Genomic DNA, 13,230 nt, shown 5'->3' with positions numbered 1-13,230 from the left:
AGCTTGTCACTTTTTGCTTTGACTTTGTCCTTTTCTTAGCCTTGCTTTTTTTTTTTTTTTTTTTTTTTTAATAACCGCATTTTTGTTTCTTTTTAATGTATATTTTGCTAAAAAGGGGTGAAGAGGGAATGTTATCTCTGTGTTCCTTTCTCCTCATTATTAGTCTGTCATTTTTCCATGTTCATATCTCTTAACAGTTTATTTATTTGTACAGTCTCTTATGTTCCACCAAAGTTTGAGATAGCTTTTAAGAACACATTTAATAAAAATGAAAGGTAAACACCAGAATCACAGAAAATACATATTAGAATAATAGGTCTTGAAGAAAATGAGAATGCAAATATATGCACGTATAGTTATACTTATTCATGATGGAAAACATTGTGCAGAATATCTTTTAAAGAAAAAACCTTGGACTTAACTCTCTTTAAGAAAAAGCACACCAATTTAGTCATAAAAATAACTGTACACAGTGTATGCTACCCACCAGGAAGATGCTGTTGAAGCCATAAATTGAATCTTTTTGTCAAAGTTGTTATTGGTTGTTGCTTAAATCCTCCAGCCACATCCTGTAAAGTGAATTTTGCCACAAATCACAACTTCACAGTTTTTCTGTTCCAGGGGGAACAGCTCAGTAGAGCCTAGAAGGTTGCCAGCTTTGAGGAGAGGGAAGCAGCATCAGCCTGAGAACCTGCCCCTCCTCCCCTCCCCTCCCCTCCCCTCCCCTCCCCTCCCCTCATAGATTAGGAGGAGGAGCAGCCTACAGAGCTAGAGCCACTGTTTGTTCCCACCAGGCCAGAGTCAGGCTCACTTTCACTTGATAGAAAGTGTTCAGGAAATAGTTGCAGGAGCAGAAATTAATATAATTCAAGTAAGTGATTGGGAATTACTACTCATAGGTAGGAAATTAAAGAAATCAAAAGATGGGAGTATCTAATAAAGCAATGAGTTATCAAACAACACGGGAACGTAAAAATGGGGAAATTTCTGGTTAACCCAGAAGGCATTCAAGGATCAATAGACTTAGTGGGTCTTTCACAATATGTAATGCATAGGAGAGAAAATATTAATTCCATGCAATTGGGATATTTGATGTTTCACAATAGATATGAAAGGGAAGGAAAAATTGCTATTGTAGTAAAATAGCAATTTTAAGCTGATAAGATTATTTAATTTCACTGTGCCACATCTGTTTATTGTAGAATATGTATTGAAGTACCATAATTTTAATATACTGTCCATTTAAATCATGATTTTGTGGAACATACTGACAATAGTTAATATATACTAGCACTATATAGGGGATAGTTTTTGTATTTTGTTTATATATTTAAATTTTGTTTCTAAAATATGTGGACACAAGTTTCTTCCACTAGGGTGAGTTTAGGAAATAATAATACTAAAGATAAGTGATAAATGAGAGACTAGCTCTAAGTCAATTTATTTTTATTTTTCTCCCCATTTGGAACAAGTAATTTACAACTCAAGAAAGTATCAGCACATCATAAGACTCCAACTTAAATGGGACACTTTATGCCTCAGTGGAAATGTACTGAATTTATAAAGTAGCTACAGTAGGAAGTTATACATTTTTATAAATAGACTGTTAGATTGGAAATCATGTATAAAGGACTATTATTTTATTGAGGATTTGGGATGGTTTTTATTATGGCTATAAATTGTACAGATGACAAAATTTTATCATATATTCCTTACTGTTTCTCTTCCGAATACCAGGAGGAATTTCTGTTAAAATCATCCTTAGAGTTCAAGTTTTTCCTACCTTCTATTTACGCCACTTTAGCCCCATAGTCGTGATGGTCGTCTTGCCACAACTGCAGTGCTTGCTATAGCTTCCTGATCACCATTCTAAAGGGTCTCTTAACTTTTTAATGTTTTGTTACAAAAGTAAGGCATGCTTCTTATTTTTTTTAAAATAAGTCTACAAGAATTTGGAGTAAAAGGTAAAAGTTTCCTTCATTCCTACATCTTCCCATAATGTGACCATTGCCCCCAGTGCAGGGCGTGAGGCTGCCTCTGATCCCCTCTGGAGGAGTTTATGGCTTGAAGAAAGAACTGCCTGTATAAACAAACAGTATGACAAACTTGCTTGTCTCCTGTTTGTTCCCTGGAAGCCAATTTGTTCTTCCCATAGAAGCCTTTTCTCCCCTTCCCTCTCCCCTATTACATTAGTCCCTAACTTTAGCCATTGGTGCGGAATGCTATTGAATGTAAACTGTGGTTGGAGAATAAAATTTTTTAAAAAGAAAAAGAAATAAGAGAAGCTCCAGAAAGGCATCTGTTGAATCTCAGGTGTTTTTAGTTTAAAATAATCTTCATGTCAACTCTCTCAGGGTCCAAATGGGTCCCCACAAATATATATTCCTACCTATACCTATCTATGCTTACTACGTTACCAGGGTATAGGAGTGTAAATCTTTATGAATATTTTAAATTTTAATACATTATTAGGCTTTAAAAAACACACATTTGTTTCAAATTCCTTTATAAATTTTATGGACAGATTAAACAGTAAAATTATTTAAGAAATAATTATTAAATATTTATTAAATAAGAGCATTTCATGGAGACTTCAGCATTGCCAGTGATAATTCTATTATTTTATTAGTTCTTACAAAAATTGGAAATCAACCTGATCTTGGAATTTAATTAAATTTTCATGTTTCCTGTCAGTTTTCTTTTTTCTTTTTTTATATCTGGCTCAAAATGATCTGATACATTTTCTGTCAACAAAAATGCAACGACCATTGCCAAAACAAGTAGAAAACAATCTTTTTATCACCATTAGAGGTAATTTGGGTACAAACATCTCACTCCAGAGGTTCCTAAACTTTGCTGCATATTACAGTTGTGTGTGGAACTGTTAAAATGTGATGCCCAGGCCTCTCCGTACACAATTCAAAAGTCTGGGACCTGAACCAGGCATCAGTAGTCTTTAAAGAGCCCCACGTGGTTCCACTCTGCGGTTTGAGCACCACTGCCGCACTCATAATTAAATTAATCTAATTACTTGTAATTAAGAGAAGAATTAACAACAGTTTATCCTGCCTGTCCTATACGGATTGTTTTTCAGGATAACCAAATAACCCTAGTCAATACTAGCTATATAAAGATTTCTAAAATATGCCGAAAGAATTCCTGCTGATAAATGTAGAAAGAACAGTAAAATTAGAAATGACCACCAATTTGCATCTCCTAATGAAATAATTGATCAAGCCAAGATTGTCAGTGTATGCAAAACTCTCTATATTCTCTTGCCTAGCTGCACATTAGAATCACCTTGGGAGCTTTTTAAAATTCTGATACTCAGACTACAAGTCAGGTTGATGGAATTGGAATGCCTGGGTGTGAGACTCAGTCAGCAGTGGTTTCTAAACCCTGACCTGAGGTGATTGCAGTGTGCAGCAAAGGCCAGAACCGATGCCCTAGGACAAAGGTGGAGGGTGAACTTAAAAATAGGAGGATCAGGCTGCCACCACTTGAATTGGCCTTTTAATCTTAGCAACTGTGAGAGCTGTGATATGACATGACGTGAAGTACACAGCATCATCTATAAAGTCTTCTAACCACAAGTTTGACCTGAAAGCTTTCAGCTCTAACTTTCTGCTTACAGGAAATATTAAGGTTAGAGAATGTATAAAGGCCACCATGTGCAACCCATCGCACAAATTCTGTGAGAGTCCATTATGGTCCCGTCAGTGAGCCAAGAAAATGAAAAGGGGGGAATCTTTTTAGAGATTAAGTAGCAATCACATTCAAACACAATCATTGAACCTCATTTCAGCCTGACCTCGTGTAAGCCAAATGAAGAAAGACATTTCTGAAACATCAAGAAAATTTGTTACGAAATCATTATGTAGCCTTATGGAATAATTGCAGTTTTGTGAAGTCCTTATTTTGTAGAGCTACATATAGAAACATTTGGGTTTAAATGATCTGATGTGAAGGATCTGTTTTAAAATTCTAAAATGAGAAAAAGGTAAATGAGCCCGGCCGGGCGTGGCTCAGTGGTTGAGTGTCGACCTAGGATCCAGGCGATCGGGGTTCGATTCCCGGTCAGGGCACATGCCCGGGTTTCGGGCTTGATCCCCAGTCAGGGGCGAGGCAGCCAATCAATGACTCATCATTGATATTTCTATCTCTCTCTCTCCCTCCCTTTCCTTTACTCTTTCTGAAATCAATAAAGATATCATTTAAAAAAAGAAAAAAAAAGAAAAAGGTAAGTGAAACTTAAAAGTATGGCATAATATAATCATTAAATCTGTGGGGAGGATTAATTTTACTTTCTCTCTACTTTTATATATGTTTGAAAACTTTAATTTATAAAAGTCTTAAATATAGCCCTGGTTGGTGTGGCTCAGCTGGCTAGGCATCGTCCCGGGCACGAAAAGGTTCCCAGTTTGATTCCCAGTCAGGGCACATGCCCAGGTTGTGGGCTTGATCCCCAGTGGAGGTTGTTCAGGAGGCACCCGATCAGTGTTTCACAAGCTCTTTCCCTCCCCCTTCCTCTCACTCTAAAAAGCAATAAAAATATATTAAAAATGGATTAATTACATTAAATACAAATTTTTTAAACAAAGGGTTCAAAATATTGGGTTAAAATAGTACATCAGAGTGACATGTTAAAGCCAGCAAACTGTGCTCTAAAACTTAGCCATAACATAAAATGGGACCAGCTATGAGATATGTCATGAGTTTCCCAGCAAGTGGGTGTTACTTGTGTTTCCGCATAGTTGGGATTTTGTTAAATGAATCCTGATGGAACAAAATCCCCTGCAGTGTGCTGGGCATCAGCTTTTCTGGTAGTCTAGACCTCTACATTTATCACTACGCCTGTGCGTGGGTGTCAGCTGCTAGATAAGAATGCTAGCATTTTGCTCTCGCCAACATGTATGTGACTGTTTCTAAGCCACTTATATATGATACACCAACACATCCCCCAAAAGCTTAAATAAGTGAGTTAATGCTTTATAGAAATCAAATATCCATGTTAAAATGTTACCTTTTAACATTTTATGTTTAATACAAACATGTCAAGTATTTAAAATTTCTCATGCTTTTAGTGATATGTGAAGAAATATTCTATTAACTATATAAAATAAAATAGAAATTAAGTCAGAAAGCTCCCCTTTATCTATTACCACCTTCTCAACACACAGAGCCACACTTCCTTTTTAAAATTGTTGCTTTGGGGAACATCAGAAAGGCTACTATCTATAACTCCACATTTTATTCTTATGCCAGAGTTAGTCTGCATTTACCTTGATCTCAATAATCTTTACCAAAAAAGATAATTCAGTATGAAAGTATAGAGAAACCCAGTTTCGGAAGACCATTTATTTTGATGGTAAATATATATGTGGGGTTTTTTTGTTTTGTTTTGAAATATATCTTTATTGATTTCAGAGAGAGGAAGGGAGATGGGGAGAGATAGAAACATCAATGATGAGAGAGTCATTGATCGGCTGCCTCCTGCAGGCCCCCAACTGGGGATCAAGCCCGCAACCCGGGCATGTGCCCTGACCAGAAATCGAACCCCGATCACCTGGATCCTAGGTCGACGCTCAACCGCTGAGCCATGCCTGGATGGGCTATATGTGGGTTTTTTAAAGAAGGTTTTTATTTCTTTAACAGAAGGAATCTGTCTTGTGTCTCCCACTCTCAAATAGTCCCATTTCTATAGTAACATATTTTTCCTAAGAGTTATAAAATGTGTCTTTGAAAAAATATTTTAGAGTGATTTTTGAGCACTTATTTTGCACAGACCACTGGGGGACTTTTACATCACAGTGGAACCCCTTATTCTCTTTTCAGCTGTCTCTATAGGAAGTAAGAGCCCCATGGCCTTTTATGAAACCTACTTGTTACACTCAGTGTTGGACACTTTACATGTGTGATGCATTTTTTTTCACCTTTATATTTTTAAAGTATTGTCTTTTAAGTTTTCCTTTTACAGATATACTGTATAAATTTTTATGGTATGTGTGATACCTGTATTTTAATTAGTACCTAAAAACACTTAATAAAAACTCATAATATGACTGTGAAAATTACTATTTTTTTTTTTCCTAAAAATTATTCTTAATCATTTTGTATACGAGAATAGAATTCAGGAACTTTAAAATACTTATCACCAAATCTTTGTGGTAAGGTATAAACTAAATTACTTCCCAGATATCTCATTGCTAGAAATCAAATCAAGCACTTTATACCAGTTTTTACAGATACAAAGTTTGCTTAAACTATGAAATTGAATCCAGATAAATGAGCTTTTTCAGTGGATTTTGAGGCAGACTGATGTTTAAAGCAAGGTTTAGTGTGAACTAGAATATATTTCATTAATGGTTTCTATTTTCCTGGGTTTTTCACACAACATTTTCTCCATGAGTAAAATTCTTAGAGCTGTCATCTTAATATTTAAAAGGTGGTATAAACAGGTGTATAACCCAAGAACCTAGATATACTCAAGAGAACCAGACTAGGAATAGTTTCAGGAAACATGGTCTTCTGCCTGTTATAACTCTTTACTTCCATTAAAATCCAACTTTTGAAGGATATCAGGTGTTTATAGTAGTTTATCTTTGAGCCGACAAACTCCAGCTATCTGTAATATTCTTAAAGTGTCAGTCAGTGCCCATTTGTATCTTCCAAAGTCCAAAGAATGTTCTTATGCTTTATGTTTCTGTCACCCAGCTCACATTTTCACTCTGAACCAGTACTTCCCAGTGATTTTATTCCCTCCCATAATAACGTTACCTGCTGTTGGTTTCCTGGGTCTTGTACATCAGAGAAGTTACTGAAGAGTTTTTTCAGGGTCATCTTCCAGGTCACCTTTTATAATTTGGCAGAGACTTTATACTTCTTAGCCATAGAAGGTACCAGAATATTTCTGCAGCTCTGTGGAAAGTATAGAGTCCTTCCTGAACCTTTGTCCTACAGGAAGTGAGTTCCATGGCCAAACAGGAAGTTGAGTCCCCATAAGACAAAGTTTGTGCTTGTATTTTTAACAAAGTGCTACCCCTCTGAGTATGATAGCCTAATCTCAACTCATAGGCCAGAATTCCAGAAGACTACCCTTTGTCTTAATACTTCATGCAGTTACCATCCCAAGAGTCCTGCCAGAATTCACACTGCGCTATCTTTTATGTAAGGGCAAATCTCTAAACACCGAACAACTCAGGATAGACACAAACAATGAGAATCTCGCATGAGGTCACAGTATCTGGACTGTGAAAGACTAGTTACAGGGTTGTATATGCTACAAATATTCCTACTGATCGCTAGGTTCCTGTTTCCATGGTGACTTTGCACACAGTGCAGACCAACATCATTTATGTAGCATGAACAGCAAGACACACAGATTAACAAAGCAGAGGCATTTTAATCATTTGAAGTTCTTTAGAGAGGCCTTAGGCTTTTTCCTGAGCATATTTTTATTCAAACTTGGTATATATTTGGGAGGTGCATCACAGGAAAGATAAAATAATGTATTGTGTATTTCATCTTTTACTCTGAGCTTAATGGTGTAGGTAATGTACCAGGTTTTCATAGCCCCACAGCAGCATTGTTCCTTATCCACTAATATTTTTTTAGCTGCAACTTTCTGCTTTTTCTTTTTTTCTTGTAATATTGGGTCCCTCAGCTGCAATGTAACAGGCAAGAAGAACCATGCTTCCAGTAATCTTCCAGTCTTAAACACAGATGGAGATTATTTCATTTTACCTTGAAGCTTGTTCAAGTTCTATATTTTTAGATATGCGTTTTCTTGGAAAATGCTAATTTGATGTTTGAAAATGCCCCATAGTATATTTCTGGTGTCCCAGAAAACATGTTTGTGATTTTCTTAAAAAAGGAACACATGTTTTTCAGTACACAGATTAAAGAAGTAGCATTCATATTCTGTCATTTTTACTCATAAAAATGCCTCTTGATTGTGCTATATTACAACATGCCAGCTATTTAACTATAGTTTACAGCATTGATCATGAAGTGATTAACCCTGTGCTCTCTGTGGTCTCCCTGGTAAATTTGACTAGTGTCTACTTCCATTCCATACAGCAGATGCTGTTAAAAGACATTAAATTAAGATTGTATAAATAATGCACATTAATAATTGTTGACCTTACCATACGTCAACAAGGAGCACTTGATTCAGTAATTAGGAAATGTGTCTTCTGTTTATCTGAGGTACAATGACTGTGTACATACATTTATGTGTGTGTATAGAATTTGTGAATTACAGGTTTTCAAAGAAACAGTAAATAATAGTAAAACTATTTAGAAAACAATTTAACTTGGTTTCAGTGATGCAGAAGAGACTTCAGTATCTTTTTGTCTTTGTGGGTTCTCATTATCATTGGCTCCATTATAGAAGTAGAAATATAACCAAAAACCTAATTCATAGTATAGAATTTGGTTGTTTTATAGTTCATACTAGATAAATCTCTTATGTCAACTCCTTAAAACTTTAATTTTACATTTACTCATAGATAACGCATAAAATATACGGCCTGTTCTCTAAGCTCAGCTATTTAAATCTTCAAATTGGATTTGGGAGACATGGGAATCTAGTAATTTAGTGTCCTTCTTAACCATTTCAGTGTCCTTTTCTATATTTTATTTTCTGAGGCATTGCATTGAAAAATATAAGAAGCAGGTACTAACATTCAGAGGGTACATGATTATATTACTTTGGGGGTAATTTTTGTTTGTTTTTTTATTTTTGTGATACTAGTTATGTTAAGTTTTATTAGGGTGACCAGTATAGAATCATGTATGTCACAAATTGTCCTTGCTCTGTCTGTGACTATTTTCAATAACTTCTCTTAAAGAAGAGTTTAAATGAGCACAAATGCTTATCATATGATTTTTGAGAAAGTTTTCATTGGAGGAAGGGGCACAGTTGCTGAGGTACATAGTTTTTATGGTGCCTCTTCCTCTGTCTATATTTAAATAATAGCTCCCAGTAGTTTAAAAGTAAAAGATGGAGGCATATACAGACTCTAATGGTTCCTGGTTTCCATGGTGATCATTTTCCAGATCCTGACACTGCATGCCACCTAGCGTTTCCAGGCCAAAAGCTTTGATGTATGCGTGTCCAAGGTTTTATCTTGTACTAAAGCTGAAGCTAAGAACTAGCTAAGCATTGCTTTTGTAAAAAATAAGGTGTATTTTCCCCATGTATGAGAACTCTTAAAGCTACCACAGTGGTACTTCCCTGTCTCATAGTTTGTTGCTGTTTCATGTTTGATTTCCAGTATCACATTCCTGGAAGAAACAAAAGGGAACTGCTGCGAAGCTATGATTTCAGGCCATCTCTTGTATAGCTACTCCCAGTACTCCAGTTCCCTGCGGAAGTCTTCTAGCCTAGCAGACTATGCATTTTACATAATCCTTAATAAAACTCCTTTAAAAATTGCTGTATAAGAATATTTAGAACTCTAGGATCTCATAAAGCTGACTTAAAAATAAAGCAGATCACTCTTATCAGCCTGGTAGATACTTAGATCATGTTTCACCATGTACTGGGAAACCCACATACAATCTGTAATTGTTATTGAAATTCTAAACTTAGGAATTCAGAACTGACACAGAACTCTACATTTGAAAGTATGCTGTCAAATGATAAATCAGGAGATAGGTTGTTTAAAACCTGTATTAAGAATGTCAGCGAATCTCTCTGGAGGCTAGGAAACAAAGCCTTGGAGTGAATTTGACATCAAGTTGAAGGGTTAGAATGTAGTAGTATTTCCCAGTTTCCCCATAAACCTTGTACTTAGTTTGAAAACTAGCTTGATCAGCACTGCCTAAAAGTTTTACTTCCCTTCACATAGAGAAACTTTATTGAGAGTAGTAAAGTAAAGCCACAGCACAATGCCAGCTGTGAAGCAGCACTCACAGAAGAGAGGCTGCTCTTACTCAGAGTTTCAGCAAATATTTATTGGGCACCTGTTGAGTGTTATGCACCTATCCTAGGCACTGAGCAAGCAGCAATGTGCAAACCAAAGTTCCTGCCTACGTTGAGCTTATATTCTAGTAGAGTAGGATAGTTAAAAGTGCTATAAAGAAGGGACAAGCTGGCCTCCTGAAATAAGTGGCTACTGCTTAGGTCTTGCTTCCTTTAGGAAGTTTTTCCTAAGCTCCTTTCCCCCGGATACTGTCATTCATTCATCTCCTCTCTCTCCCTCTCACTTACACATACACATACACATGCCCTATCTTTTCTCATAACTGCATTCCTAGGGCCTGGCATATAACAGGGCCTTAATAAATAGTTAAAGGAAGAAAGTCAGAAAGGAAAGAGAAGTAGAGACATTGAAATCCTTAGGATTGTGTGTTTTACTCAGATCGTGATACAGATTTAATTTAAATCTTTGAAGTGAGTAAAGCAGCGTTTCTGAAAAAAGAATGTTAGCAACATGAGGATTAAATTTGAGGAAAAAAAGACTTATGAAGGTAATCACAACATGGGCAAATCTGTTTTGAAGATGCTAGAGAACAGAGGACATATTTGAATGAAATTGGGGAAAGGCAGTATAATCTACATCACCTAAATTTACGGCATTAAAAACAGAAGTTGGAATAGGGGAAAAGGAGATAAATTATTTTGTTTTTAAGTTCAAGATGGCAGTGTGGTATAGTTGACAATAAAACAAGATAATGGGAGAAACAGATTTGGCTAGATTTGTCTATTCATTTGGAAAAAGACTAAAAGAATAAAAAGCCAAATGGATAAGAAATTAAAGTTCCCTTTGTTTACAACTCTGAAAAAAGATATTAAAGTTTCCATCATTTTTGCAACTCTGAAAATTATAGAATCCTGTTGATTTTAGGTGATAGGGTTAGCTTTTCATGTCATATTTCCTATCTTCAGAGGTTTTATTAACAAGCAATAAAATGAACACCATGCAAGTTTTTCTTTCAAAAGTTTCAGTTATAGAGGGTCTTTTAAAATTCTTAGCTACCATTGTCACTGATTCTGTTAATCCTCGTGGAGGAGGTCACCTGAGAAGTGAGTTTTCCAAGGGAGAAAGGTCAGTTTTCAGATTTTAATTTAGTATTGTGTATAAGTTAATTTGGGGCTGGTAATCAGAATGAACATCACATTTAGCAAAATATATTAATAAACTGAGCATATGAAACTCTTTTGTATAGAAAAATAAATGATTACAGTTTAAGGTGAAAATAGTCTTGTATTATTGTAAAGCTTATAATATGTTACTGATAAATAACTGAACCTTTTTAGCAAGTTTTTATGTAATACTGTCCTTAGATTTAACTAATTAAACTTATCTTCTTACAGATGTGCCAAATACTGGTGTAAACAAGCCTCGAGTTTCTGACGCTGTCCATCCCAACAACTATCTCATCAGGACAGAGCCAGAGCCAGGAACCCTCTATTCACCAGAACAGACATCTCTCCATGAAAGTGAGGGTCTGTTGTATTATCTTTTAACTACTAGATTTTCCTTTAATATTTTATTTTTGAAAATGAACATCAGAAATGTAAAATAAAGATATTTTCCTCTGGTTTCATTCCTACAGGATCATTGGGTAACTCAAGAAGTTCAACACAAATGAATTCTTATTCTGACAGTGGATACCAGGAAACAGGAAGTTTCCACAACAGCCACTTGAGTAAGGCAGATAATAGACCACCACATTCATTCATAGGGTCAACTAATAACCATTTGGTGAGGAATTCAAGAGCTGAAGGACAAACGCTGGTTCAGGTAAACCAGGCACATCAAGATCCTTATTAAGAAATACCCTCCTAATTGAATATGTGCTATAAGTATTTTTTAAGTAAAACCAGTATGTGCAATTTTGAACTTACAGAATGGGTAAAGTAGTGAACTCATTTTACACTGTGCAAGTCTGTGGTGTTAAGGAATTTTTAGGCATGAAATCTAAAAATATATTAATTTTTAAATTAGCTCCTGTTAATGAATTCTAATAAATTGCAGCAGACACAGGAAAGTAATTCTTTTCAAAGCAGCAAGTTTGGCATGAGGGGAGGATTCCCTTGGGAGTGAGAGAAAACTGGGTGGAAAATACTAGAGCTAAAAGCAGAGCACTATTTGCATAAAATGGGAATGGCCTATTCTAACCAATGTTTTTGCCTTCATCATTGGAATTGTTCCCTGAAAATACATTTCTTTGCTAGAATATAAATATTCCTACCTATAGAAAATCATTATATAGAAACATGACCAGTGTGTTAAGTTAGGGTTTTTATTGCTTTTAGCTCCTGACTCGTTGCCACTTTATTCCATTCAGTCCACCAGCATATTCCAGAATTAATAAAGGGGTGGGTAGGAGTCCTGAGTGTCAATAATCAGTGCTGATAATTGTCCAAGTACTTCAGTGACTTCTCTGGACCTGAAAAATGGCAAGATGAACAAACAAGTTAGGCGAACACTAATCTTCCCATAATGCAATACAGGAAGCCCTGAAGGTCCCAGCAGTCGGCAGGGTTCCCAGTGCCAGAGGAGAAACAATATGATGGGCTCAACAATTTAGGGGAAATTTTTTAAGAAATGAGAAACATTTCTATTTTAAAACAAGCACAAATATAGTGCATCTTATTTTAAGCTAAAACAGGAAATCTTGTGCCTGTAACAGTCTACTTCAAGCTACACCCCCAGTCTTCAGATTATATGCTTACTCTTTGCTGTTAGGAATGCTTTGGTGGAAAGTTTGAGACACTTTGGACTCAGTGCTCACTTGAGTTCATATGCTTAGGTGAATTATGTCAGCAGGTCTGAAGTCACTCTTTTGAATAATAATTATCTTAACTACAGAAATTGTCTCTTTTTTCTCCTCTAAAAGTGGTCATGTTACCTCTTTTTTTTTTCTTCTCCTAATTACGGTGAGTTGATTTTGTTCCTAGAGCTAAAGAATTAATTTGCACAGGAATGGGGGCAGGGCTCTAAAACTTAATTTACGCATAGTCTGGACAATACACTTTCTAGCTCTCAAGGCCAAGTATCATCCCATTTTGGTAGTAAAGAGCTCATATGTGGGATTTTCTTATTTTTAGCACTATTAATAATCCCAAGCAGATTTTAATTTTCCAACTGTCTACTAATTTTTAAACCCCCTCTTTCTTGTTGCTTATTAACAATTATCTTCCCTCCTCAGATCCTCTACTGTCCATGGCTATTGTCTTTCCTGAATTGAGTTTGAGCATGAGGTCTCAGAGCAGGT

General features: G+C 35.9%; 1 protein-coding gene across 28 annotated transcripts in view; it reads left to right on the top strand.

Annotated features, from left to right (window-relative positions):
* PKP4 (plakophilin 4) overlaps nt 1–13,230 on the top strand; it is a 213,795-nt gene that overhangs the window by 149,452 nt on the left and 51,113 nt on the right. For 22 of the 28 annotated variants that reach the window (XM_081142581.1, XM_081142573.1, XM_081142576.1 and 19 more), the window contains 2 exons: nt 11,324–11,455; nt 11,566–11,753. In XM_081142581.1, the coding sequence (XP_080998707.1) occupies nt 11,324–11,455; nt 11,566–11,753 (320 nt within the window). The remainder of the gene's footprint in view (nt 1–11,323; nt 11,456–11,565; nt 11,754–13,230) is intronic. The other 6 variants (XM_081142575.1, XM_081142559.1, XM_081142579.1 and 3 more) reach the window with 1 other exon arrangement.

Source organism: Miniopterus schreibersii, assembly GCF_964146895.1.
Source record: "Miniopterus schreibersii genome assembly, chromosome: 7".
NCBI lineage: Eukaryota > Metazoa > Chordata > Mammalia > Chiroptera > Miniopteridae > Miniopterus > Miniopterus schreibersii.
This window is presented reverse-complemented; position numbering and strand designations above follow the sequence as displayed.